This window comes from Carcharodon carcharias, chromosome 11, assembly GCF_017639515.1.
Source record: "Carcharodon carcharias isolate sCarCar2 chromosome 11, sCarCar2.pri, whole genome shotgun sequence".
In the NCBI taxonomy this organism is placed as follows: domain Eukaryota; kingdom Metazoa; phylum Chordata; class Chondrichthyes; order Lamniformes; family Lamnidae; genus Carcharodon; species Carcharodon carcharias.
Window position 1 is genome coordinate 62,931,150 of NC_054477.1, and position 27,830 is coordinate 62,958,979.

The window sequence follows — 27,830 nt, forward strand, 5'->3', positions numbered from 1 at the left end:
ATCTTTCCTATCCAATTTTCCTCTCTTGTGCTCTGCACAGGCAATAAAGGCGAAAAGCTACCCTGTTTCTCCACTTTGTTCAGAGTCTTAGGACAGAATTGTCCCAGATTTGCACTAAGTGCAATAGCAGACAGATAAAACGATGTTTTACCCGCTGGCCGCGATGGCGGGTTTTCACCCCGTATCATCCCAATCCCACTACATTATTTATGTATTCCTGGGAAACACACCGTTTCCATGGAGGGCGGCCTCATTTGCCCGCCCACCATTGCCTCGCCACTTCATCACGCCAGACGTCATATTTAAAGTCCAGTTGCATGCACACATCTCAGTGCTTCCAGCTCACGACTGCTGTAGGGAAGACGTTCACGAAAGGCAAAAAGACTGCAGCCTCTAGGTTCAGTGACGTGTCACTGGAACATCGTTTGGATGCCGTGGAGTCCTGCCGGGATGTCCTCTACCCTTAAGCGTGACCAACTAGGCTTAGAAGGTGGTGGCAGCTGTGGTCAGTGCCAACGCCCTTCAAAAGAGGACAGCCACCCAGTGCCGCAAGAGAATGAATGATCTCCTCCGTTCCACCAGGGTAAGTCACTCTTCTCATCACTCTCAATTCAACGCACTCAAAAACCCATCACACATCCACAGGGCCCTCCCTCACTGCCCATTCAAGGGACACCACCATTCACTCTCTCACACTCACCGTCATTGCCCTCATTCTGTCCATGGGACCGCCCACCACCCACACATAGCAGGCATACATATCATCTGGCCAGGCAAGCATCCTGCTTACGCTCTTTCCAGCGCTATTCATGCAGGACAAGCTGACACAGAACAAAAGGGAGAGGTTGCAGGCCGGTGGATGAATGCTTGAAATCAAGGTCCTCATGGACTTTGAAAACAGAGCCATCCAGCTGGCCGGCGAGGATCTGGACCGCTCCTGTGCTGATGGTGCTCCAGCAGATCTAGCAGTGCAACATCCATTAGGCAACAAGGCTGTGAGTGATGTGTCTTGTTTCACAGGCCACTGCCATGCACTAATAATCTTCCCTTGCTTCCACAGGAACATCTGGGAAACAGCTGACAGAGCCCATGACCCAGGGCCTCCAATCAAGCCCCGAAGAAACCTCTGATGAGGAATCTAGAGGCGCCCTCCTTGAAGTGCCGTCACAGCGCTCACCCACACCCTCCACCAGCGCAAAGACAGACACCTCGGTAGGACCTAGCCTTAGAATAGCCTTAGGATCACAATCTGGTGAGCACATCGCACTGTCTGACCCACAGCAGGCGGTGGCATGGACTTCCAGGTATCCAGCACTTGGAGGACTGCTGGAGGCCAGAAACTTGCTGAGTCTGAGTCAGATGATGAGCCTCTGGACTTGGTCATGTCACAGTTGCTGGAGCTACAAAGGCAAACTCGGGAACATCAGGAAGGGATGTCTGCTGCACTCCTCAGATTGCAAGGCACAATGGAGGAGTCCGTCTGTCTTCAGTCTGAGGTGACAGCGCCAGCATGCCAATGCACTGAGGTCAACACAGGTAGGATGGTGGCTGTCATGGAGACCTTGGTCCTGGACATTGGTCCTGCACTGCTGCACAGGCTCAACTCCATTGCTGATGCCATAGTTGGCCTCCAGCAGTGTGCACACAAGAGGGGTGCCAGGTAGCTCGATCTCATTCCAGCTACCCCTTCTCCTCAAGGAGTCAGCCTGGGGCCCTCAGGCACCTCCTCCATAGGGAGGAGGATCAGCAGGCGTCCCCCCTGGGGCCATTCACCCAGGTGACTGCGGGAGTGCCCAGCCCATCTGAATCCCCTCTTCCTGTGAACTCAGCAGCTCCAGCTCCATTGGCCGAGGAGGGTGCCACTGCCACACAGCAGGACCCCGATAGCAGGCCAGGCCCTCCAAGTCCTGGCTCTCCAGAGGACGCCCACCAAGTTCATCACAGACATGACATTGGAGTCAGCAGACTGCCCACACCACCACTGTGGATGTCCGGGGAGCACAATTACGTAGTGGCAGGGTTAGGAAAGTTTAGAAGAATTAGCTGCACAGCCTGGGTACATACTTGTACATACTGTTCACTATTGTCAATAAACTCCCAAGATGTCTCCCTGCCTATGGCTCCTTGTTCTGATGAGCAATGTTGTTGTCGCTCAGATGTGAAACCTTTCTGCACAAGATAAAGGCAGGTGTCTCAGCCCAGGGCCTCTTCCCTGTGTTCTGTGCAGCGTTCAGGCCAAAGTGATGGTCCGGCCTCATACTCCTTGGATGCATAGCTGATGCCTGCAACTCGGCAGGATTTTAAAAATTCATTCACAGGATGTGGGCTTCACTGGCTGGGCAGTATTTATTGCGTACCTCTAGTTGCCCTTGAGAATGTGGTGTTGAGCTGCCTTCTTGAACCACTACAGTCCATGTGGGGTAGGTACACCCATGGTGCTGTTAAGAAGGGAGATCCAGGATTTAGACCCAGTGACATTGAAGGATCGGCGATATATTTCCAATTCAGGATGGTGAGTGATTTGGAGGTGAACTTCCAGGTGATGGTGTTCCCATCTATCTGCTGCCCTTGTCCTTCTAGGTGGAAGTGGTCCTGGGTTTGGAAGGTGCTGTCTAAGGAGCCTTGGTGAATTCCTGTAGTGCATCTTGTAGATGGTGCTTGACATTGCTGCCAGAATGTATTGGGCAGGTGCCACAAAGTTCTGTCATTCTCTCTGTGAGCTCTCAGCACCTTTAAGGTGGGGCTAGCCCCCATCTCTTCAGCATATGTGACCAGTGATGCTGTGCTCCTGAAGGGCTCAGGTGCTGAAGGTGGACAAAGGATCAGATGTTTCTAAAGTTTCATGGTTGCGTCCCTATTATATGACCCTGATCATGGAGCGCAAGCAAGCTGCCCTTGGCCAGACCGGAGTCAGATATTATCAGATGCTATGTGAAGATCTATGGAGTTTCCTCACTGCAAGTCGTCATCATCCTCCTGCAATCAAGTGACTGTTAGGGCCTCCACTGCGTCCCAATGACAGGAGCATTATCACAGAGGGTATTTGTGCTGCCATGAGCCAGACTGGAGTCAAACATTCTCAGCTGCAATATGAGGATCTATGGGGTCACGTCACTGCATGTCGTCATCATCCGCTATGAATCTAGCAGCTATGAAGGCCTCCTGAGCAAGACTGCCTCGTCTGGCCAGTGCAAGGGCTTCATCTTCGTCATCATCGCTTTTGAGGACCTTCTCACCCTCATCCCAATTGGCGTCCTCCTCATTGGAGGAGACCTCCAGCTCCTCCAACTCCTCTTCAGCCAGGTCCTCTCCCCATTGCAATATCAGGTTGTAAAGGGCGCAGCAGACGACGATGATACGTGACACCCTCTGTGGACAGTATTACAGGGCTCCACCAGCCTGGTCCAGGCACTGGAACCACATCTTCAGCATTCTGATGGTCTGCTCCACCAAGTTCCGAGCTGCAGCATGAGCCTCATTATGCCGTTGCTTTGCTGCAGTCTGAGGCCACCTCACGGGTGTCACCAGCCACGGAGACACTCAGCCCTGCCGTTGAGGCAACTTTTAGAGTTGGGCAAGGGCAACCTGTGGTTGAGGTGACTTGTGAAGGGGCGTGGCTTGGTAGGCCATTGCAGAGAGCATTTAAAGCCTTGTCCAGGACTCTCCCAGCTGCACACTGCTATGGAAGTATAATGTGACTTCGAGGGAGCAGGGTAGTTTGTTTTTGGGAGCACATCATGCCATCTAAGGGTGACAGGAACAGATGCCAGACTGGCCTGCATTCATGTAGCCCCATTTCCCACTCCTACCGACCACCCCCCTAACCCCTGCCTCCCAACACAGGCATTTATGAGCTAGAGAATATGATTTGTGTTTGTAAGCAGACATATATTCAGTGTGAGACCAAGTGAAGCTGGAACCCTTACATTCCCATGTTTCTTTTTCATTGTCACCCTGGAATGTCACAAAAGAGGCCAAGTGGGAAAGGAGCAGGAGGAATCATGCCCCACTTCAGTGACCAGGGCCTGGTCAAGGATATTGGTCAAGGGGGTCCAGAGATGCTGGCACACATTGTACCCGAGTGGCCAGCGAACCTGCCCACAGTCATCAAGAGGGCATGGCAGAAGATAGCCTCTGATGCGAGTGCAGCAGGGGACCATGGCAAACTTTGGATATAATACAATAAGAGGTTCCATGACCTGCTGTGCTTGGCCAGGTGAGTTGTTCATCAGAAGCACACAGAGGGTTCGAGTGATGGCTCATATTTGAATGCTGCAACTATGGTGGGAGACTTGGCACATACCTTGTCTATAGCATGGAGACTTGTTTGTCCAAATCTCTCCTATAGGTGCATACAGGTAGAAATATGAATGTTCACTGTGATGCACTGCTGTATTCAAGAGCTTTGTCCCTGATGGCACTATATAATAGGTTAACATCACTCTGTATGTTGTATTTACAGGACAAGAGGGCCCATAGTGCCAGGGAGATGGCCCGGACTGTGGTGGGCCTATGAGGCTATGGGTAGTTAGAAACAAGACATGGAGGTAGCCAGGGTAACCCCCCAGCTCATTGTCAGGGATGGAGAATTGTCCAAACCGGGTATTAAAGGAGTTGGTGGAAGCACTTTGGAAAGCAGAAGGGGAAATTGGTATGAGAGGGAGTGTAAAGGTTGGGTTGCATGATAAGGGCACTGTAATTATGGTTGAAGGCAATGGTGGTTATCTGAGTATGCTCTCACAATGTAAAGGGCTAAATCTCATTACCGCCTTTTGTGTTTCACACAGGTCCCAACGGCTCTTGCTCACACCTCTGGACTACCTCATCTCTTGAGCATCAGGAGGATGAAGAGATGTTCAAGGAGGCAGTGTCACATCTGACTAGCCCATATCCCGCCAACACAAATGCTAGCACATCGGAGGGATGTAGCATGCATTTAGAGTTGGTGGCACGTGGTGAATGGTACTGCACCAGAGTGCAGGAGGAGGTGTCTAAGTCAGAGATATCTTTGCATAGTCCCCCTAGGGGGAGGGAGGACAGCCACGATGATGTTCCAGTAGGCATGTAGGTAGGGCCTCAGGAGTCACCTTATGGGGCACAGTATTTGGAACATAGTAGCAGATGCGTGTATATCTGATGGGGTTCCTTGAGGCAAGCGAGTTCACGCACTGCAAGTTGAGGAGTCCATCGCGATGATGAGTTCTACCTTTTCTTGAGGGCTCGACTGCATGAGATCCAACCAGGAGAGAATGGCCAATCCCATGGAGCGACACATGCAGGATCACTTGGAGTGGATGCAAGAGAAGCATAATTCCCTGGAAAAGGTGCAAGGCTCAGTCAGTAGCTTGGAGCAGCCCACTCAGCATATGAGCACTGACATTCATGCAATGAAAGCACAGTTTAAAGATGCCAGTAGCCTGCTCAGTTGTGTTGTGGGTCAGTACATGGCTGTTGTTGTAGTGCCTTTCAGGCTCCGTGTGCAGCTGCCTAAAGGGGGTGATCCGCCACTTCTTTACGGGGTACCTCTTGTCCCCCAGAAGCCAACAACAGACTTGTGGTGGGGTCTGAAAAAGCTGAGGCACTGTGAATTCTTCAGTATGGAAGAATCATGGTAGCTTCCAGGATAACAAGCACATATGTACAGGAACATCTTAATGTGGTCACATACCACCTGCACATTCAAGGAGTGGAAGGATTTCCTGTTAATGAAGGTTGATTACTTGGTGCCCTTAGGCTGACATGGGTGCAATCTATAGTTCCCTAGACTTGAGGGAAGTCCCCTATTTCCAAGAAGCCCCTGGCTCTTTGCGCTTGCGCCGCCACATCCATTGGGAGGTTTATGTGCTCTCCCACCTGAGCAAAGGGGACATCTGTAACTACCTTGATGTACTTGTGTGTTCCTGATTGTGAAATGCTGCAGTAGTGCGTGGCTGATCTCTGGAAGAGGTTGACAGCATAACAATTCAGAGCCACTGTCAGCTTAAGTGCCACTGGCAGGGCATATGGATCTGCAGACTGTGGTGCCAGACCTTGTTGCACAAAGAGTAACCATTTCTCAGGTTAATCTGAGCCTTCTCCTGCATTAGTTTTCTGTCATGCCCTGATATGACCTTCGGAGTCAGTATACCTTTGCCTCGCTGCCTTCAACTCCTGATCTTGTCCTTTCCTCTGGTCGCACGTTGCTCCTGCTCACATGTCTCTACGGCGTGAATATGCAATGGTGCCATCTGTATTTCACAGCTTCTTTGGCAAGCGCACACATGTCCCCTCCTCTGACACACTTACCTTCCTCTCACTTGGATGCCTGAGTCAGGAGGTCCAAAGAGATAAGCCCTACCAAGGCCACAGGCTCCACCTCCAACACCCTTGTGTGTCAGCCACATATCTGTGTTTGGAATGCTTGACCTTCTGTGGCATTTCTTCAAACTTTTTGCGCTCTCCAAAGAGGTTCCTGATCTCGCCAAAGACCTAGCTAACTTTTTGACTTATGCACGAAGTTGTAAGTCACATGAATCAGGTTCTGGAAATGCCAATACTGAAAATTGCTTCTGTTTGCAGTCAGCTGCACTATTAAATGTGCCGCCACTTCTGTGAAATGCACATGTGTGAAATCCATCCCAACCTCGCACTCGCCAATGAAAATGGCTTGTGCTGAATATGGGGGTAGGTCTTCCAAATTTGGGGCCCCGGGAAAAACCCAGGCTAAAATCTCTTTCAATATCATCCAAAATTATTTTGATACCATTAATGGAGTATTCATACTAAACATTTTCCCCAAGTACAGTGGTTTGAACTTGTATGCTTTTAATTTAATTTGCTATTGTTTGGTCTATTTACATATTCTATTAAGGGAGAGGATATAATTCACTCATGCAAGTAAACAGAAAGGAATTATTTGGCACTTAAAAACAAATAGCTGTCCAATGTTGGTTGGTAAGTGGTTTCAGGGCATTTCATATCCTTGACCTGCTCAGAACAATTTTCAATTCTATGTGACATGAATTTGGGCAGTGCAAATGTGAGGACTTACCTGGTTTAATGCCAATCTTACTGAAAGAGTTCAGAGTATTAATGGAGTATTAATGAGAAGTGGAAAAAAATCACACGGGTGAAGTATGGGCAGGGGTTTTTAAGTCAATCCACATCAGGCATTTTGGGGTAAAGTATAGCTGATTATGCTATACATGACAAAGCACTTGATACTGACATTGTATAATGTAAGTTAGGATACTGCACTCTCTATCACTGACACTTGATAAAAATGAGATCCTCTCCTTAAAACATATAGATAAAAAAATTATGTTAAAAATGTTGAAAAAGTGTGGAACTGAGCACTCGTCAGCTTATATATTTTTCTGATATATTACAATTCAAAAATTGCACTATTTTGTATTTCTTGTCATTATTTAAGCTATTTGTCCTTTCCAGGTTTGAAGTTTGAAGAACTGCAAGAAAAATTTGGTGAGGAATTGTTCTGCATTTGTTTTGAAGAAAATGAAAGGGTCCTGCGGGCAGTGGGCAGTACATTACAGGACTTTTTTGGTGGGTTTGATGCTTTACTGGAACATTCAAGAACATCCAATAGTAAACATGATTGGTGTGAATCCCCATCTTTCCTATGCAAAGATTTAACTGATGGTACTTTGATGCTTCATTACTTTTATCCACAAAAAATTGTTGGATTTGCAATGCCTGGATTGATCAAAGCTGCAGCAAAGAAGATCTATCAAATGGAAGTTGCTGTGGAACAAGTGTTCAATGTCCCTGAGAAGTTGTCTTCAGATGGCACAGACCAGAGTAACTGCCTTACCTTCATTATCAAAGTATATGAAGCTGCAACTAATATGAAAATACTTCCACGGGGATTAACCCACTCTCCATCTGATCTAAGGATAAGCATCACCACTTTCTGCAGAGCTTTCCCATTCCACTTCATGTTTGATCCGAGTATGTTGATCCTTCAGCTTGGAGAAGGACTCAGGAAACAACTGAAATCAGAAACTCATAAGATTCTGAAATTTCAGGACTGCTTTGAGATAGTTTCTCCAAAGATCTGCTGCAGCTTTCAAAGGATTCTGTCAAAGCTGGCCACACCATTTGTCATTCGAGCCAAGCCAGTTGGAAGTGGGCTAGAAAGTCATGACAAAGTAAGTACAATATATTGGATTTCAACCAAGGCTGTCAAGAGAGGACAAAATTTCTGAATTTGGAAATGAAGAAAAAAACTAGCTACTTGGCAATTATGAAAATATCTTATCTTTCACATATAGACAGGCTGTGGGTTGGGCACTGCTGGGGGAGTGAGCAATCTTTAAATTTTTGGCTCACAAGATCAATCTCTTGGCAATCTTAATTTTCTTGTTTGTATTTGTTGTGTTTCACGGCTGTGCTATTTGTTCAATTATTTTATTTTTCTATCAACCAAGAACCTGCAGAGAAACACCACTCTTCTCTCTTAGTCACTCACCCTACTATGGCAAGTTTGTAATTGAAATTCTTTGCCGCAGAGCCAACGTCTGTGCAAAAGGTATCTATAACAGATCCTATTAGCCATGCCTTCAACTTATAAACTGCATTGTATTCATGGGTTACAGTCATTTTACATTTCTATTATGTGGAATTTTTCTCAAAATTAAGTGCATAGGTATTATTAGAGAAAATAAATCTTTTATTGAGGGTGAATGTAAGAATTATCAGGGACAGAAGGCCATTGGGTGCTTTGTTTTTTATCTGCATTGCAACATAGTGCTAATTCAATGATCTTAGCTAAATATTTTCCATAATCGGTTGTTTAAAACTTGGGTTGTAAACTGACAGAACAATGAGCTGGCTTCACCAGATATTTCAAGTCTTGTTCATCAATATTATTATCACATGATCCCTGCTTAGTTTGAACTTGCAGAGGAGTGAGATGAAGGGGCTTTTATAGAATATCTTAGGCATGTAATCCTGAAAAGTGAAGCGATTGTCTATTTAAGGTTAAATGGAAGCAGAGAAAAAATAGTTGCAGTTTTTTCAAAGGCTCAAAAGGACTTTTGAAAGGTTTTCAACCTCTATAAAGATTTTATGAGGGGAAAATGACACTGCAATATGAAAGAAACAACATGAAGGCAAGAAATCCATATGCAAGCAATAGAGTAGTGCTATTCTGGCCCCTTGTTAAATGGCTGGCAAAGTAAATGTAGTTAAGATGGATGTGAAGAAGGTTGCAACTCCAGGATCAGATTAAAGGCTTCAGTGCACCAAATCTGTCAGTTGTTGGCAACTGAACTGAACCCTGTCTTCTGTGATATGGTACCTGACTGGAGAAGATGGTGCATTACAAGGTAAGACAACCCAAAAATACCACATGCTGTCACATGGCCCAAGACTGCATACCATAAAGTGTTGCTTGGAAATCTGTTTCATTGTTACCTCTTACTCATTGAAACTCTCACATCACTAAACAATTAATGGATAAGGAAGGTCGTTCAATCCATCTTAATTCATCCACATTGAGAGATCTTAATGGCTCAAATGTAGATGTTGTTATGAAGTCCGACTTACCTTAAAGTTGAGAGCAGAGGTTGGGAACTCTAAGTCCTGGCACACCTTGGGGTTCCTGCATACGTGCAGACCAGGAGAAGGCTGTGCATGCACAGTTCAGCATTTTGAGTTAATTGGGTAGCAGACGGGTCCAGCATGCCTGCATAGAAAAGGGAAAATGGCATGATAACCTGTGTCATGTGACCAGGAGTGAAGCACCATTGAAGGCAAGAGTCCCAGGCAGAGGATAGAGACAGGAAGGGAACTCAGTCAAGTTAAAAGGAGAACAGCAGAGAAAGATACTCCAAGCAGGAAAAGGGCTGTAGTTAGCAGACTTTAAGTGAAGAGGGCTCAAGAAAAGCTCTGAAGATCCAAAAAGGCACCAGGAGGCACCTGTGCTGCGGGCCATTGGGGCAAAGGTACCTCTTTGGAGCAGTAGTTGGTGCTTGGTGCAGCCGAAGGGTCGAAATTGTGTTTGTGAGTTGGTGCTTGGGTGCATATTTGGGAATCCAGGGGAATGGAATCTCATGAGACAAGTTTGAACCCTGAGTTGTTGATGTCATCCAAGTTGGATCAACTTGTGGAAGGAATTCCAAGATAAGATTTATGAAGGTGAAGACTGGAATCCCTTGTAAGAGCGAAGAAGTTCCAACAAAGTGGTTGACTCAGTGTTTATTGATGTCTGGGTGGGCTGCTGAGAAATCCGTAGTATCTGTCTTTTATTGTGCACTGTGGTTTGTCGGCTGCAGGTTGCCTGTTAATTCACATGTACCTCATATTAACCCTGAATGTTAGAGTATAAGATAGATATTGTAAATGGCTTTATCTTTCTGACCTTATATAGTAAAGTTTATTTTTGTTGGCCAAAACCTTTGGGGCTGAAATCTCTGGTTGGTGATCAAGGGCGGGCCCGCTTGCCAATGTGAAAAATAACAAACAGTGGCGTCGGGAGGGCATCCTGACATCACCGTGTGTCACTTAGATTTTCAGTTTGGCGGGCGTGCAGCCGACTCAGCTGCGCACCCGCCGAACTATCAACGGCCTATTGAGGCCTGTTAGAAGCTAATTTAAACAATTAAATGAGCTGCCTGTCCAACCTTAAGGTAGCAGGCAGGCAAAGAGCCCAGGCGGCCTTTGCATTTATCATGGAACCTCATCCACAGGCGGGATGAGGTTTCATGAAGTATTTAAAAGTTCAATAAAAAGTTTTTAAAAAAAAAACATTGCTATGTCCCAGCTCACGTGACACTGCAATATGAGGGGACATGTTTTAAAAGTTTTCAAATACTTTATTGAGAAATTTTAAATTTAAACAAATCTCCCTTAAGCACCTCTGTGCCTCAGGGAGATTTCTGCGCTCCTTTATGCACATGCATGAAAGAGGGCACTCCCGACTCAGGGAATCCCTCCCCCGCCTGCACAGGGAGCGCTCAGTCATACTGGGTGGGCCATAAGTGGCCCGCCCACTTAAAGTGGCAGGGCGCACCCAATTGGGGGCGCTGAGGGGGTTCGCACTCGCTCCCGCCTGCCCCCGCTCAAACCCCACAAGTCAAAATTCAGCCCTTGAAATCTTGTGGTGTTATTCTCTTTGCAGGTGTCTTGAATGTCAAACTTTGTCTACTTTAAAGAGAACGTTATTGGTCCCTAATCTGATTTTATGAAAAACTTGGGGGTCTGGTCCAGGGTCATGACAATGTGATTAGCAACTCAGAAAAGAATTGAAAGGCCCATTTCATTAAGTTCTCCAGCAGTTCAGAAGATAAAAATCTATTAAACATTACACAGTCCATAGATGGACAGGTTCCTCCTGACTTCTTAACATCTTGGCTTTGCAGTTTCACTGTTGAATGAAACTTGAAGAATGGTGTGATTATTGCCTACTTTACATTATTGGATTTCTGTTTTTGACATATCTTCAGAATTTAGAATGAGCTACAGAGCTGCAGTAAAGGAGCAGTTTTTAGCCTTTTAAAATTCTACTAATACGAAATGGTCAACCAACATAGCAAATTTACAGAGGAGGTTATTTTGGGACTCTTGAAGAGGTATGTTCTAAAGACCACCATTTAAAAATTGGGATGAAATACAAATGTAGCCAGTTGTTCATTGACCTTCACATAACCAAACTGCATGGGATTATTTGTATCTGAAACGGCAGCATCATTGCACTAAAATATCCATTCATGTCTACCAAATGTTTTTTAACATACAAAAGTATCAACCTTCTGTAAGTCTGACCTTGAATCTGTCTCCTCTCTCTCTCTATATATATATTTCTGACTGTGTCTGCAGACATTTTGGGGGGGTTCTTTATTACTGAATTGGAATCTATGGATTAACTTTAATTTTTGTGCAATCTCAGCCTACCACACTTATAGCCTGTCCATTGTGGAGGTGAGGGATATGATGGTAAAAAGATTGGAGTAGAATAAGTGAGCTGAGGGCACCCAAATAGTATCCCAATGTAGCTCTCCACATCCAGAGGCCAAGGAGTAATAGTTGGGGTGGGGGTTGGAGGTGAGGGGCTGTTGGAAAAGAGCAGAGACAGTATGGTTATGACTGCAGAGGGAGAGGAAGTCCAGTTTAGCAGTGACCTAGGTTATTTTTGGAGGAACACTTTCTTAGTTGAAGAAAAATTTATGCTTAGCTTCAGCCCTTGGATCTCAGATCTGTCCTTTGAGTAACATATTATTCTGGCTTTTCTCCCGGAGTAAATGGCTCAGGTGCTAAGGATGGGCTGCGCATGCTCATGGACATCAGCAGCTAGCAGCAACAAGAGAAAATCTAACCATCTTTCTTTGATGTTCAAATTGCAGTTGTACCTACACCAGATGGACTGCAGGGGTTCAAGAAGGCGGCTCACCGCTACCTTTTTAATGCCAATTGGGGATGGGTAACAAATGCTAGCCTTGCCAGCAGCACTCGCATCCACAAATTTATATAAAAAACCTCTGTTCTATTGCAATTTCAAGAAAATTTTGGGACCCAGTTTTTTCAGTAACATATGCATACATGTGTGCATTTTTTTCTTCTTTCAGTTTCTCCCATCTTACTTGGGATTGCCACAATGCTGGTTGATCACCCTTCTCCATCTAATCCTGTTAGTCACTCATTCCTCTTCTAATCCCACTGCGTTTAAGTTTCTCACCACTGCAGCTTTCCATATGGTTTTTGACCTTCCCCATCTCTTTCATCCTGGCTCTAACACTTACCTCACCACACTTCCTCACTCTCTCCGCAACAGATGACCATAGCATTTCAATCTCTTAGCTGCTTCCTTCAATTCTCTCACAATCTTCATTGAACATTTGATGTATTAGTTCCTGATGTTGTCCTTTCTCGTTACTCCAAACATTTATCTCAGCACCCATATCTCATCAGTCATTGTTCCTCTCTTCTTGGTGTTGCCCAAGTATTTGGACTTTATACAAGGCTGATCTCACAGCTGTCTTGTAGATTCTTTCTTTCAGTTTTAACGATACATTTTTTTCACATAAAACTCCACTGCACTTCTCCTAATTAGCCAACCAGAGCTAATCTGTTGCTTAATTTCCATTTCCATTCTTGCATCATTTGCCACCACTCACTCAAAGTACTTAAAACTACTCATTTTTCCAAGTCTTCACCCATAATCTTAACATCTTCACTCTGGTCCTCTTCCTTAGGCTCAAACTGACAGTCCCATATATTGAGTCTGTGGTACACTGATCTTCATACCCCTGTCTTCCAGTGCTTTTTTCCAAATACTCAGTCATGTTGTCATCATCCCCACCAATGCCCAATGTCATCTTCAAACATCAAACATCATGGCACTTCCTGTATCTCTTGCTCAGTTAGAACATCCTGTGATAATCAGGAAGAGGAAGGGTTCCTTGGTATAATCCAACTTTGGTTTCGGAGCTTTCACTCTACCCACACCGCTTCTTATTTTTGTTTGGCACTCCTTGTACATGTCCTTTAATAGTCATCATGTAGCAGTGAAAGAAAAAAGGAACTGTTAAAGAAGTGGATACAGTCAGGGCCAAAAGAAGATAGAGATTGGTACAAAAAGGCAAAAAGAAATGCAAAGTAAATGATTGCCAGGGAAAGATCCATGACCGTGGAAGAAATATATGAAATTCTGGATACCAAAGAGGGGCAAAAAGATAACTTCAGAATAGCAGCTGTTAGAGACAGATTAACAAAATATGTGGGAAATGTATATACAATCAAGGAGGATGAAATCAAAATGGTTTATGAATGAGGAAAGCCTAAGACAGAAGAGTAGTCTGCAAATAAGAAATGATAACTGGCATCGCTCTGGAGGAAGTCAGAACAGCACTGAAAAGAATGAAAATGGCAAAGGACTGGCTGAGATACCAGCAGAAGTATGGACCTCCCGAAGTGAATTTAGGGTCCAGATCATGAACAAGCTACTTAATTTTGTTATGATAACAGAGAGAATCCAAAGGCATGGAGGCAAGGCATTTTGATACCAATATTCAAAGGAAAGGGAGACATTCAAGATTGCAAAATCTACCGAGAAATTAAACTCCTACATTCATACTTCAAGATATGGGAGAGAGTCATGAGCAGAGGCTGAGAAAAACAATGGAAATCTATGAAGGTCTGTTTGGATTCATGCCCAGGAGGGGTACCACCAATACCATTTTTGTTTTAAGTGATGGAGAAATATTGGGAAGGCCAATGCAACATGAAGATTGCATTTATTGATCTAGAAAAGGCTTATAACAAAACAAAAACAGAATTACCTGGAAAAACTCAGCAGGTCTGGCAGCATCGGCAGAGAAGAAAAGAGTTAACGTTTCGAGTCCTCATGACCCTTCGACAGAACTTGAGTTCGAGTCCAAGAAAGAGTTGAAATATAAGCTGGTTTAAGGTGTGTGTGTGGGGGGCGGAGAGAGAGAGAGAGAGAGAGAGGTGGAGTGGGGGTGTGGTTGTAGGGACAAACAAGCAGTGATAGAAGCAGATCATCAAAAGATGTCAACAACAATAATACAAAAGAACACATAGGTGTTAAAGTTAAAGTTGGTGATATTATCTAAACGAATGTGCTAATTAAGAATGGATGGTAGGGCACTCAAGGTATAGCTCTAGTGGTGGTGGGGAGAGCATAAAAGATGTAAAAAAAAAAAAAATAAATAAATAATTTTTCTTTTTCTCTTTTTATAATGGAAATAGGTGGGAAAAGGAAAATCTATAATTTATTGGAAAAAAAAGAAAAGGAAGGGGGAAACAGAAAGGGGGTGGGGATGGGGGAGGGAGCTCATGACCTAAAGTTGTTGAATTTAATATTCAGTCCGGATGGCTGTAAAGTGCCTAGTCGGAAGATGAGGTGTTGTTCCTCCCCTTTACAGCCATCCGGACTGAATATTGAATTCAACAACTTTAGGTCATGAGCTCCCTCCCCCATCCCCACCCCCTTTCTGTTTCCCCCTTCCTTTTCTTTTTTTCCAATAAATTATATAGATTTTCCTTTTCCCACCTATTTCCATTATAAAAAGAGAAAAAGAAAAAAAAAAATTATTTATTTATTTATTTTTTTTTACATCTTTTATGCTCTCCCCACCACCACTAGAGCTATACCTTGAGTGCCCTACCATCCATTCTTAATTAGCACATTAGTTTAGATAACATCACCAACTTTAACTTTAACAACTATGTGTTCTTTTGTATTATTGTTGTTGACATCTTTTGATGATCTGCTTCTATCACTGCTTGTTTGTCCCTACAACCACACCCCCACTCCACCTCTCTCTCTCCCTCTCTCTCCGCCCCCCACACACACACCTTAAACCAGCTTATATTTCAACTCTTTCTTGGACTCGAACTCAAGTTCTGTCGAAGGGTCATGAGGACTCGAAACGTCAACTCTTTTCTTCTCCGCCGATGCTGCCAGACCTGCTGAGTTTTTCCAGGTAATTCTGTTTTTGTTTTGCTTTGGATTTCCAGCATCCGCAGTTTTTTTGTTTTTATCTCTGTAGAGAAGGCTTATGACTGGGTGCCTAGGGAGGAAGTTTGGAGATAGGCTAAAATTCATGGAGTCCCTGAGAAGTACATACAACTATGGATAAAAGAATGCAAAGCAGGCAGAACTGTTAAATCTTCTGATTTTTAGTTCATAGCTATAATAGAGAAATAAGAAATTGCTTTGGACAACTCACCTTGTATTTTTAAGACTGTCCCTGTCATTTAATATCTCCAACTCATGTGAGGTTTATGTGCATGTTACTGGATCCTGGCAAGCCAAAGTTTTTATTTTTGCTCCTGAATGAAGAGGGCTTGCAGAGGTGGAAACTGAACAGGAATGAGTTTCATGCTGCTAGAAATCTATTTTCTTTTCAAGTCCATTGTTGTGAAACATAGGTTTTCCCCTGCTGCTCAATCACATGGACCAATTTTCACAGTGGGAACAAATAAAATATTTCCTTTTCATACTTTATCTTTCCCATTAACCAGGCCATCTTTGCTTTTCACTTTTTCAAGGGGGAAGGAGCTTCAAACCATCTCAGCTATTACAGAATGGAGTTGCTATGGCACTGTCATTTTTCTTCTCTTTGCCTAAAGATATTGTATCCTGCTAGGCTTCAAGTTCTGCTGGTGCTGACAATTGAACGCACTTTATTGTTGAGGTGGGGAGACGATCTCACAACCTTTACACACCTACATGGGTCTCACTGGTCAGTGATCAGGATCAAGAACTCCAACCGGTTACTTCAGTGATGATGAGGCCAGCTGTAGCACCCCCATTGCTGCCCAAGTTGAGACCAACTAATTCAACAGTGACCTGGGATTGAACCTGGGACCTTCTATCTGTATAGTTCAGTAACATTTCCACATGAGCAGTTTGGCAATTCAAATTTTGTTTTTTTGATTTTGAGAAATACTATCAAGCAATTTGAAAACTGAACCTGTTGCTGATAATATGAAAGGTAGCTTTTCCAACCATTATCTTAATTATGAAAACTAAGGTAGTAGTACGCATACTACTGGATATTTCTTACAAAATAAGATTTCATTCAGATGAAGGCTTATCCCCTTCCATTGAACAATCGTATTCGTCAGTTTACTCTGATCTCTGTGTAGGCTTGGATTTGAGAAACTTCCTTTATGTTCCTTTGAAGAGTTCTATTCAGATTGTAGATTTATTTTATTTCCTAGGCACTTGGTGATATTTATGTAACATGGAATGAAATATGTGGAAGTGAATTAAAGAATTGTTCAAAGATTTTCGTCTTCCATGCAAGCATGCCAACAGATTGATAAATATGGAAGTTAATATTTATCACATTGTTATTCTACATTGGAAAAAGAATAGAACATTGGAGAAATGTTTTCTTAAAATTGGATAAAATTTGCAGAATTCATGTTGGTTGACATTGTGGTCATATAGCAAGCGGGTTAATGTGGTTACATTACAAGACTTTACTCCCCCAGGCAGAGTCAGGAGATTCACAAGTGTGGGTCAGGAAATTGAGGCTATAATGTTATTGTCCTATCGCCAAATTGCACTGCTATTTAATATTGCTTTGTTCTGTACAAAAAAAATAAAGGAGTAGATTTTCAACTTGCTGCTTGGAATCAATGGAAATTAAAATGAGGTTTTTTATAACAGGTGGCCGATTCTCAATGCCAGTTTTACATCTGGGTCCTTAGTTTGGACTTGGGAACAAGCCCCATTTAAATTTTATCCAATTTTTGGAAAACATATGTAGAATAACAATAATTGCTCCCTTGGTTAAGATCAATTAACTTGGCACTAACTGCAAATTGAGCCTTTCATCTTCCCACATGCTGGGCGGAATTGTCCCAGATTTGCACTAAGTGCGGTGGCAGATGGGAAAAATAATGTTTTACCCGTCAGCTGCAATGGTGGCTTCTCACACTGTATCATCTAATCCCGCTGCATTAGTTATGCATTCTCGGGAAACACTCCGTTTCGATGGTGGGCAGGCTCTCATTCATCTGCCATGTCATCACCCCACTGCTTCATCATGGTGGGTGTCATATTTAAAGTCCAGCCACATGCACACCTCTCAGTGCTTCTACCCACGACTGCTGCACAGGAGACATGGCCCTGATAGGCAAAAAGACTGCAGCCCCCTGGTTGAATGACGTTTCCCTAGAGCACCATTTGGACGCAGCGGAGGCCTTTCGTGATGTCCTCTACCCTCTGTCTGGCCACAGGATGGGCAGCAGCATCACCAATCTGGCTTGGGAGGTGGTAGCAGTGATGGTCAGTGCCCTGTAAAAGAGGACATCCACCCGGTGTCGCAAGAGGATGAATGATCTCCTCTGTTCCGCCAGGGTAAGTCACTCTTCTCATCACTCTCAACTCACACACTCACAAACACATCACACATCCACAAGGACCTCACTCACTCCCAGTTCAAAGGACATCACCATTCACTCTCTCACGCACACATTCATTGTCCTCATCCTGTTCATAGGACTACTCACCACCCACATATGCCAGGTATACATATCATCTGGCATACACTCTTTCCATCTCTATTCATGCAGGACAAGCTGGCACACAACAAGAGGGAGAGGCCACAGATGGAGGAATGCCCAAAATCAAGGTCCTCACGGACTTTGCAAACAGAGCCATCCAGCTGGCCGGCGAGGATCTGGACTGTTCCTGTGCTGACAGTGGGATTGGCGGGTGCTCTACCAAGTGAGGATCCAGCAGTGCAGCATCTATCAAACAACCATGCTGTGAGTGATGTGCCCTGTTTCACAGGCCACTGCCAAGCACTAATTATCTCCCCTTGCTTTCACAGGCGCATCTGGGAAACAGCCAATGCATGACCCAGGGCCTCCAATCAAGTCCTGAAGAGGAATATGAAGGCACCCTCGCTGAAGTCCTGCCACAGAGCTCACCCACACCCTCCACAAGTGCAGAGACACACACCTCAGTGGGACCTAGCTTTAGAGTCGCCTCGGGATCACAATCTGGTGAGCACATTGCACTGTCTGATCCACAGTAGGCAGCGACAGGGACTTCCCAGGTATCCAGCACTTGGAGGACTGCTGGACGCCAGAAATTTGCTGAGTCCAAGTCAGATGATGAGCCTCTGGACTCAGTCATGTCACAGTTGCTGGGGCTACAAAGGTAAGCTCAGGACCATCAGGAAGGGATGTCGCCTGCACTCCTCAGATTGCAAGGCACGATAAGAAGTCTGTCCAACTTCCAGCCTGATGTGATAGTGCCGGCATGTCAATGCATCGAGGTCAACACTGGTAAGATGGTGTCCACCATGGAGACCTTGGTCCAGGATGTCACTTCTGCACTGCTGCATGGGCTCAACTCCATTGCTGATGCCATAGTTGGCCTCCAACAGTGTGTACGTGAGAGGGGTGCGGGACAGCTCAATCTCACTCCACCTTCCCCTTCTCCTCAAAGAGTTAGCCAGGTGTGCTTGGGCACTCATAGGGAGGAGTATCAGCATGTGTGCCCCACAGCCCCCTCTGTATCCCCACCCTCGGGGCCATCCACCCAGGTGTTTTTGGGAGTCTCCAGCCCAACTGAATCCTCTCTTCCTCTGCCTCCAGCAGCTCCAGCTCCAGAGGTCGAGGAGGGTGCCACAGCAGGCCGGGGTCCTTCAGGTCTTGGCTATGCAGAGGATGCTCCAGGTTTTGGCCATGCAGAGGTTATCACAGACAGGGAGTAGCAGTCAGCAGCTGCCTCCACCTCTGCTGTGGATGTTGGGGGAGCACTAAGGCATAGCAGCAGGGTTAGGAAGGTTAAGAAGATGTAGTTGCACAACATGGGGATGGGCTTTAATCACATGTACATAATGTTCACTATTGTAAATAAACTCTCAACAATGTTTCCCTGCCTATGGCTCCTTGTTCTGATGAGCAGTGTTCTTGTCACTCAGATGTGAAACCTTTCTGCACAAGATAAAGGCAGGTGTCTCAGTCCAGGGCCTCTTCCCTGTGCTTTGAGCAGCCTTCAGACCAAAGTCCAGCCTCAAACTCCCTGGACACATTACTGATGCCTGCAACTCAATGGTGCTGGTCATTGCTGCCAGAATGTCGTGGTCAGGTGTCACAGAGTTCATCATTCTCGCTCTGTGCTCTCAGCACCTTTAAGCTGGGGCTGGCCCCCACCTCGTCAGCATCTGTGATCGGTGACACTATGGTCCTGAGAGGCTCAGGTGCTGAAGGCTGACAAAGGATCTGGTGCTTTTAAATGTTCATGGCTGCTTCTCCATGAAATGACCCTGATCACAGAGTGCAAGTGAGCTGCCCTCAGCCAGACAGGAGTCAGACATTCTTAGAGGCTATATGAAGATCTATGGAGTGTCCTCACTGCATGTTGTCTTCATCCTCCTGCTGCCGAGTGACTATTAGGACCTCCACTGCATCTCCATGACAAGAGCATTATCATAGAGGGTATGTGCGCTGCCATAAGCCAAACTGGAGTCAAACGTTCACAGATGCGATGTGAGGATCTATGGTGTCTCCTCACTCATGTCGTCATCATCCTCCACAAATCTAGCAGCTATGAGGGCCTCCCAGTACATCTGGCTCATCTGGCCAGTGCAAGGGCCTCATTGCCATCATCGTCGCTTTCGAAGGCCTCCTAATCCTCATCCCTGTGGATACCCTGCTCATCAGAGGAGATCTCCAGCTCCTTGACCTCCTCTTCAGCCAGCTCCTCTCCCCACTGCAGCGCCAGGTTGTAAAGGGCACAGCAGGCAACGATGATGCATGATGCCCTCTGTGGACTATACTGCAGGGCCCTACCAGACCTCTCCAGGCACTGGAACCTCATTTTCAGCATCCCGATGGTCTGCTCCACCAAGCTGCGATTTGCAGCATGAGCATCATTATAACTTCGCTCTACTGCAGTCTGAGGCCGCCGCATGGGTGTCATCAGCCACGTCATCTGTGGGTAACAGTTGTCTCCAAAGAGCCATCTCTGCAGCCTCTGCATCCCTGGAAGACATCAGGGATCTGTGACTGACTGAGGATGTAGGAGTCGTGCACACTCCCTGGAAACCATGTGCAGACCTGCTGGATATGTTTGTGGTGGTCGCACACCAGCTGCACATTCAGTGAATGGAATCCCTTGACGTTGACATAGTTGACCTCCTGTTGCCATGGAGATCTGAGCGCCACGTGAGTGCAGTCGATGGCACCCTGCACCTGTGGTAAACCTGAGTTCTGGGCACTCTTACATCCTGGCTTTCCTGGTGCCAGGCGAAATGCACAAAGTTGTGTGATTTTGCAAAGACGGCATTTGTGACCTCATGGATGCATTTGTGAGTGGAGGCTAGTGATATCCCACAGAAGTGACCTGTGGAGCCCTGAAAGCATCTCCTGGTGTAAAAATTGAGCGCCGCAGTCACTTTCATGGCCATTGGCAGTGGATTGCCTCCATGGCCCTGTGGTGCCAAATCCTGCAGTAGCTGGCAGATGTGACTGACCAGTTCCCTAGACATGTGCAGTCTTCAGCGACACTGGTTCTCGGTAATCTGTAGGAATGAAAGACAGCATTTATAGACCCTCCCTGGGTCTAGCTGGGCCCTGACCAGTGATGACTCGCTGTGGCTCTTCGGCAGCGTGTGCGGGACCACCAGCTGCCCCTTCTTTCTGAGGTTGGTGCTCCTCCCTCTGTGCAGCGGTGCCTCCTTCACTCTCTTCTCCATCTTCTTCGCCCTCTATATGCAACAAGGCATGCAGCTTGTTCACAAGGCTCCATGCTCCTGATGTACTCCTGCAGGATGAAAGAAAGAGCTGCATGGGTTAGCTTTGATGTTCTAAGAATTTGTCTTGGTTAAGCCTGAAGGCCCTTAACACATCCTGGAGACTGCTGGCCACCACTCGGATGACCAGGGTTTAGTGTGCTGCATGGCTGTCCGAAACCCCATCCATCTTCGCCCCACTCCACCTGACCGATTGGCGGCAGCTTTGCCCATTGGACTGCATGTTGTGCTCTCAGCTCAGGTGCAGGCATCTCCTAAACCACACTGCAAGGCTGCACTGTTAGCTTGGACCATGGGGGAGGCTGGTCTGAACCGGGAAGATGACTTTGTAAGGGGCTGTGAGTGCCTCCACCAGTAATTGCTCCATGTCCAACTTTAGCAAGGGGATTGTACAATGTGCCCAGTCGTCCAACTGTTCTGCAGTCCACTAAAATGCTCACTAGTTTGCAGTCTGTGCCCGAGGGGTGAAAAGCTCTGGAGTGCTTCATGGTGCTTTTCATGCCTCTGCATGACTTGAGTGGGCAGATAAGCTAGAGGCCCAACTCCAATCATATCAATGTGGCCGTGTCTGAACTCTCAGCTGCAGAGGAATGGTCACATTATACAAGGTTTCCCGAATGTGTGGCCGCTTCCCTGCCCCCCCGACCTCACACGTGCTTATACACTACCTTGAACCGCAAGGCAGCCCTTCCCCCTACCCCAAGTCGCCTGAACCTTGACGTCCAACAAGCAACCCTTGAGAGCGCTACACAATGTTACTGTGCCCTCAACTCCAAGTTCCGCTCAAAGCACATTCCGCAAAGTGCAGCTGCATGAATGCTGTTGTGAAACATGTTGGTGTGATCCAGTGTGGAGGGACGATTCCGGCAGGCTGGCCTTATAATGATATGCAGATGTATTACTGAGGTAAGTATGAGACTGCCTCAAAATGTAGGCACCCTCGGAGCTGTAAAAATAAATAATTATTTAAGGGGGGAAGGTAGTAGATCCCTCTGATTGGAGGGGAAATGCTTCCACTTAGTTTGCTGGGATCATGGGGGCATCCTTTGATGCCTGCAGCCCCCTGCTTAGGATTGGAGCCTCCAGTTCTGGTCCCCAATTGACTGCAAGAAGGTGGCCTCCATTAAGTTGGCAGCCCCTGCATACGGCGGGGCCTGGTGCACTATCGCAAAATGCCAGCAGGCCCTCCAAGTTGCTCCTAATTGTGACCTTAAGTATTTAAATCAGCTGTCCATCTCCGTTCAACAGGCGGTCGATTCAGGTCACTGTCCACCCATGAATGCTTCTTGTCGTGGCAATGCATCGGGCCCTCATGACTTGGCTCCCCATTTTATTGCCAGCCACCCATGTACTGGGAATATTCAGACCCCTAGGTTAGGAGGGGAACTCAAATGTACATATTTATCAAGTTTCTTTGAAATAAGCAGTAATTAACAATAAAAAAACATTGGATTTAACAGAAGGCAGCAGCATTAGGAAGGATTCATGGTCATACATAAACAAACCACCCACTGTAGCCTGTAAATATTCAGTTTTATTTTAGATCGAACATAAGTGTAGATAATGATTATGTGCAATAAGTTTCCATAGCACCAAAAGAAAGAACCTATGAGGTTTTTACAAGCTTATGTACCAGTACTTTTTCCCCTAATGATCTAATAAAAGGTTCAACCATTAAATTGTAGGCATTTGAATTTTGAGAAAAGCATTACATTTTTACTTCTAATAATGAAAAATTACACTGCTGAAATATAACCAAAGTACTTCAGAATAGTACTTCATTTAGAATTTGTGACTGTAAGGTATCACAGCTTTGAGGTAAATTGATCAGCGCTCCTTTCAGGGAAGGCACTGAAGCTGGCATTTTATGGTACGTTCTTAGCAACCATTAAAGATTTTTTCACTCTTCAGTGTATTTGAAAAATACTGCCACAAAGGAAGCTAGAATTTGCAAATGAGATCGAAGAATAAAATTTCTATCTATGGTACCTCTTCAATTGTAATATATAGCAGAAGTGTCAACCATTCTCAGTGGTAGCAGTCTAGAGACTCGAGCACAAAATCTAGGCTGATATTCCAATGCAGAACTGAGACAGTGCTGCACTGTCAGAAGTGTGCCTTTTGAATGTGATGTTAAATCCAGGCCTTTTTTGCACCCTCAAGTGGATATAAAAGATTCCATGGCACATTATTTTTGAAGAAGAGCAGGGGCCTTCTTCTGGTGTCCTTGCCAATATTTATCAATTTACCAACAATCCCTCTATAGTATTTACTGCATTATAATAGTTACTACACTTCAAAAGTACTTCATGGGATGTACAATTAATCCTATGGATAAGAAAGGTACTATATAAAAATTCTCTTTCTCTCTTCCAGAATAATGAGCATCATCCTAAACCAAGGATATAGTTTCTTTGTCAATTAGCCATGGGTTTAATTAAATTTAACAGTATTACATTTTCATTTGTGCGTTCAGCGAGAATAGTGCATGAAGTTAAGTTCATGTCGTATCAGTGATCAAAGTGCAGATTCCATCTGTGAAAATCGCAACAACAGATTGTCACTGACAACGTTAACTACACTTGTGCGTGTGGCAGAAATGTTACATAGTAATGATGACAAGCACTGACAGTTTTGTCATCATTAGAAGTGCAAATTCTGGGCTAAAGTGTTGTTTTATCATTTATTCATTCACAGGATGTGGGCTATGCTAGCAAGCTCAACTTTTATTGCTCATCCTAATCGCACTTAGGATGGTGGTGAGCAGCCTCCTTGAACTGCTTCAGAACGTGTGGTGTGGAACCCCAGGAGGAGGCCAAGATGAACCTTTCACCTGGCTGGTTGAAGATGGTTGCTAACTCCTTAGCCTTTTCACTCTTGTGCTGGGCTCTGCCATCATTGAGAATATTAGTTGTATAATTGTCCACTATTATTCATGACTGGATGTGGTTGGACTGCAGAGCTCTGGTCTGATCTATTGGTTGTTGGATTGCTTTGCTCTGCCTAAAACATGCTGCTTCCGTTGTTTAGCATGTATGTAGGCCTGTGTTGTAGCTTCACCAGGTTGGCACCTCATTTTCAGGTATGCCTGAAGCTGGCTCTTGACATGCTTTTTTGCACCCCTCATTGAACCGGGGTTGATTTCATGACTTGATGGTGAAGGTAGAATGAGGGATATGCTGGCTCTTGAGCTTACATATTGTGGTGGAACACAATACTCAGGCTGTCCATGGCCCACAGTGCTTCATCTGAAAACAAGAACACAAGAAATAAGTACAGCGGTAGACCATTCGGCCCTTCAAGCCTATTCCATTATTTAATACGATCATGGTTAATTTCCTATATCAAGTCCACTTCACTGCCCATTCCCCATATCCTTTGATTCCCTGGGAGATCAAAAATCTATTGATCTCAGTCTTGAACATAATCAACAATAGATCTTTTACAACCCTCTGGAGTAGACAGTTCCAAAGATTCACAATCCTCTGAGTGAAGAAACATCTCATCTCAATTCTAAATAATCAATTGAGGCTGCGACTGTTCTAGATTCTGCAGCCAGGGGAAACAATCTGTCGGTGTCTACCCTGTCAAACCTCTTCAGAATCTTGTACGTTTCAATGCGATCACCTCTCATTTTACTAAACTTCATAGAGTATAGGCTCATTTAATCAACTTCTTATCACAGGCTAACTCTCTCATTTCAGGACTGTACTGCGTGTAGTTCTGGTTGTTATGTTATGAAAAGGGTATATAGGCACTGGAGAGGATGCAGAGAAGATTTACAAGGATGACATCAGAAATGGATAGGGATAGACATATCATGAAAGTATTGACAGGCTGGGTCTCATAACTCCTGAAAAAAATCTTTAAAATTATGAAAAGTTTTGAGAGTGAATATGGAGAGAATTTCCTCTTGTGAGGATGAACATAACTAGGGGCTATCAAAATATGGTAGTCACCAAGAAATCTCTTTACCAAAAGAATAGTGAGAATGTAGAACTCGCTACCACAGAGAGTGGTTGAAGGGAATAGAATGGATGTATTTAAGGGAGATGTTAGACAAGTACACGAGGGAGAATGGAATAGAGAGTTACAATGGTAGATGTAAATCAAGAAGGATGGGAAGGGGCTCAAGTGGAGCAAGGACTTGTTGAGCTGAATGATCAATTTCTGTACCATGTAACCTAGATGGGTGAGATGAGAGATGGATTAAAAATTGATGAAGCGGAGTTATTAGGCTGGCTGCACTTAAAAGCTGATAAATCGCCAGGACTGGATCAGATACAACCAAGGATAATGAAGAAAGCAAGGGTGGAGTATCAGAGGCACTGACCACAATCTTCCAACCCTGGACACTGGACCCCACCTCTTCTGGGGCATTTCTGCAGGGCATTCCCCACAGTTGCTGGGGAGTTCTGTTGTCCGGGTCCCCGCTGGCAGGTGACGATGGCGGGGTGGTGTGGAGAGTGCTGGGCACTGAATTTGTCAATTTGTCAGTGCCAGTTGCTCCCGTCAGTGGAGGTAGTGGTGTTTTTGGCAGGCTGGAGGGGGTGAGGGGGCAGAGAAGCAGGCTGAAGTGTAAGCAGACTCTCAGGAGCCGGGGAGATCAGCCTGAGGCCTAGGTCAGAGCCTGGGGTCCAGGACAGAGGATCTTGAGTGGGCATCCAGCTGCTAAGGACCCTGGAAGACGGTCTGGACAGCATGGAATTCCCCTGAGTCCAAGGAGCCCTGAGAAGCTGGAGATTATGGTCTGAAAGGCAAGAGGCAATTAGGCTGATGTGACTAAGGGGAACTAGTGGGAAGAGTTCCACAAGCATGCCAGTTCTCAACTTTGTTTTTCATGTACTTCAGGTCTGGTTTTAAGCCCAAGCCAAATCCACTCTATCTAGAGTGGAGATAGGGGATAAGGGAAAATGGTTTGGGATCATGATCTGGCACACCAGCTCCCATTGTTTAACAAGCAAGTCCGAAACACTGCTGATTCAAATGAGGAATTGAGTTCTTAATGATTTTTCAATGTTTTGTAGTGTTGAGTAACAGTCGTCCACTGCAAACAGCTTTTTTAGGATAAGTTGTCTCATGAATGTAGTCTTATATTTTGTGCCAGTGGAATAAAGAATCACTAAGCTGGAACCTTTGTGCTTTTTCTTGTGTTACACAGGGGCAGTGCAAGAAGGTTGGAGAATTGCAAATGTTAGACCCTTGGTCAAAAAAGGGTGTGAGGATAATCCCAGCAACTATACCAGTCAGTCTAACCTTTGTGGTGGGAAAGCTTTCAGAAGCAATAATCCAGTTCAAAATTAATAAATGATTTGGACAAATGTGGATTAATTAAAGAAAGCCAACATGGATTTGTGAAGAGTAAATAATGTTTAACTAATTCAATTTCTGAAAGAAAAAGAAGATACATGTTGAAGCTTTTCATCTTGCAGTCATCAGGACATTCACAAGAATACCAAATGTAAAGGAAACAATAATCCTGAGTGTGCTAAGAATTACGCTGATAACTAATTTAAGATTATCTGTCAGGCTCGCAGTGTGGCTCACTTATGTATGCTAGAAGTTACATATATTAATACACAGAGCCCTGTTATTTGTAGACAGAAAGAAAACAGACACACATTGTGCCCGTTTCAACTGAACAAAATAGATGGCAACTATTCTCTGGTTCATTCCCCAGGACAATGCCTTGACCAATTAGAGTAAACCTGCCTGGTTTGAATTTAAACAAAGCTTGGCAGTTAACTGTCAGTCATCAGTTAACTGGTGCATTCTCCATGGCAATGCCTCTATCCATCAGAGTCCATTTGCCAACCAATCAGCAGTCTCTTCTCATGAAGTATAAATTGTTGTTCCCTTTGCATTTGGTATTCTTCTGAACGTACTGATAAGTGCAAGATGAAAAGCTTCGACATGTGTCTTTTTACAACGATACTCAAGTTCTATAACGATTAATTCAATTGCATTTTTAGATGCAGTAATAGAGAAGGTTGATAAGGGTAATACGGTTGATGTGGTGTATATGGATTTCTAAAAGGTGTTCGATAAAGTGCCATGTAACAGTCTTGCCAACGAAGTCAAAGCCCATGCAATAACAGATACAATGGCAGCATGGATATAAAGTTGTCTGAGTGATAGGGAGTAGTGATGAATGGTTGTTTTTCAAACTGGAGTCAGGTATACAATGGAGTTTTCCAGTGATCGATACTAGGACCAGTGTTTTTCTTGATATATATTGTCATAGACTTGGGTACAGGGCATCAATTCAAAATTTGCAGATGCCGCAAAATTTGGATGTACTGTGAATTGTGAGAACATTAAGAACATAAGAAATAGGAGCAGCAGTAGGCCATTCAGCTCCTCGAGCCTGCTCTGCCATTCAATAAGATCATCGTTTACCTGATTGTGACCTTAATTCCACTTTCCTGCCTGCCCCCATAACCCTTGTCTCCCTTATCTAACTCAGCCTTAAATACATTCAATGCCCTAGCCTTCACTGCTTGCTGTGGAAGAGAATTGCAAACACTAATGAGTATCTAAGAGAAGAGATTCCTCCTCAACTCCATCTTAAATAGGAGTCTCCTTATT

General features: G+C 44.9%; 1 protein-coding gene across 3 annotated transcripts in view; it reads left to right on the forward strand.

Annotated features, from left to right (window-relative positions):
* Positions 1-27,830, forward strand: part of gucy1a2 (guanylate cyclase 1, soluble, alpha 2) — a 257,007-nt gene that overhangs the window by 75,227 nt on the left and 153,950 nt on the right. For all 3 annotated transcript variants that reach the window (XM_041198479.1, XM_041198480.1, XM_041198481.1), the window contains exon 4: positions 7,429-8,147. In XM_041198479.1, coding sequence (XP_041054413.1) covers positions 7,429-8,147 — 719 coding nt within the window. The remainder of the gene's footprint in view (positions 1-7,428; positions 8,148-27,830) is intronic.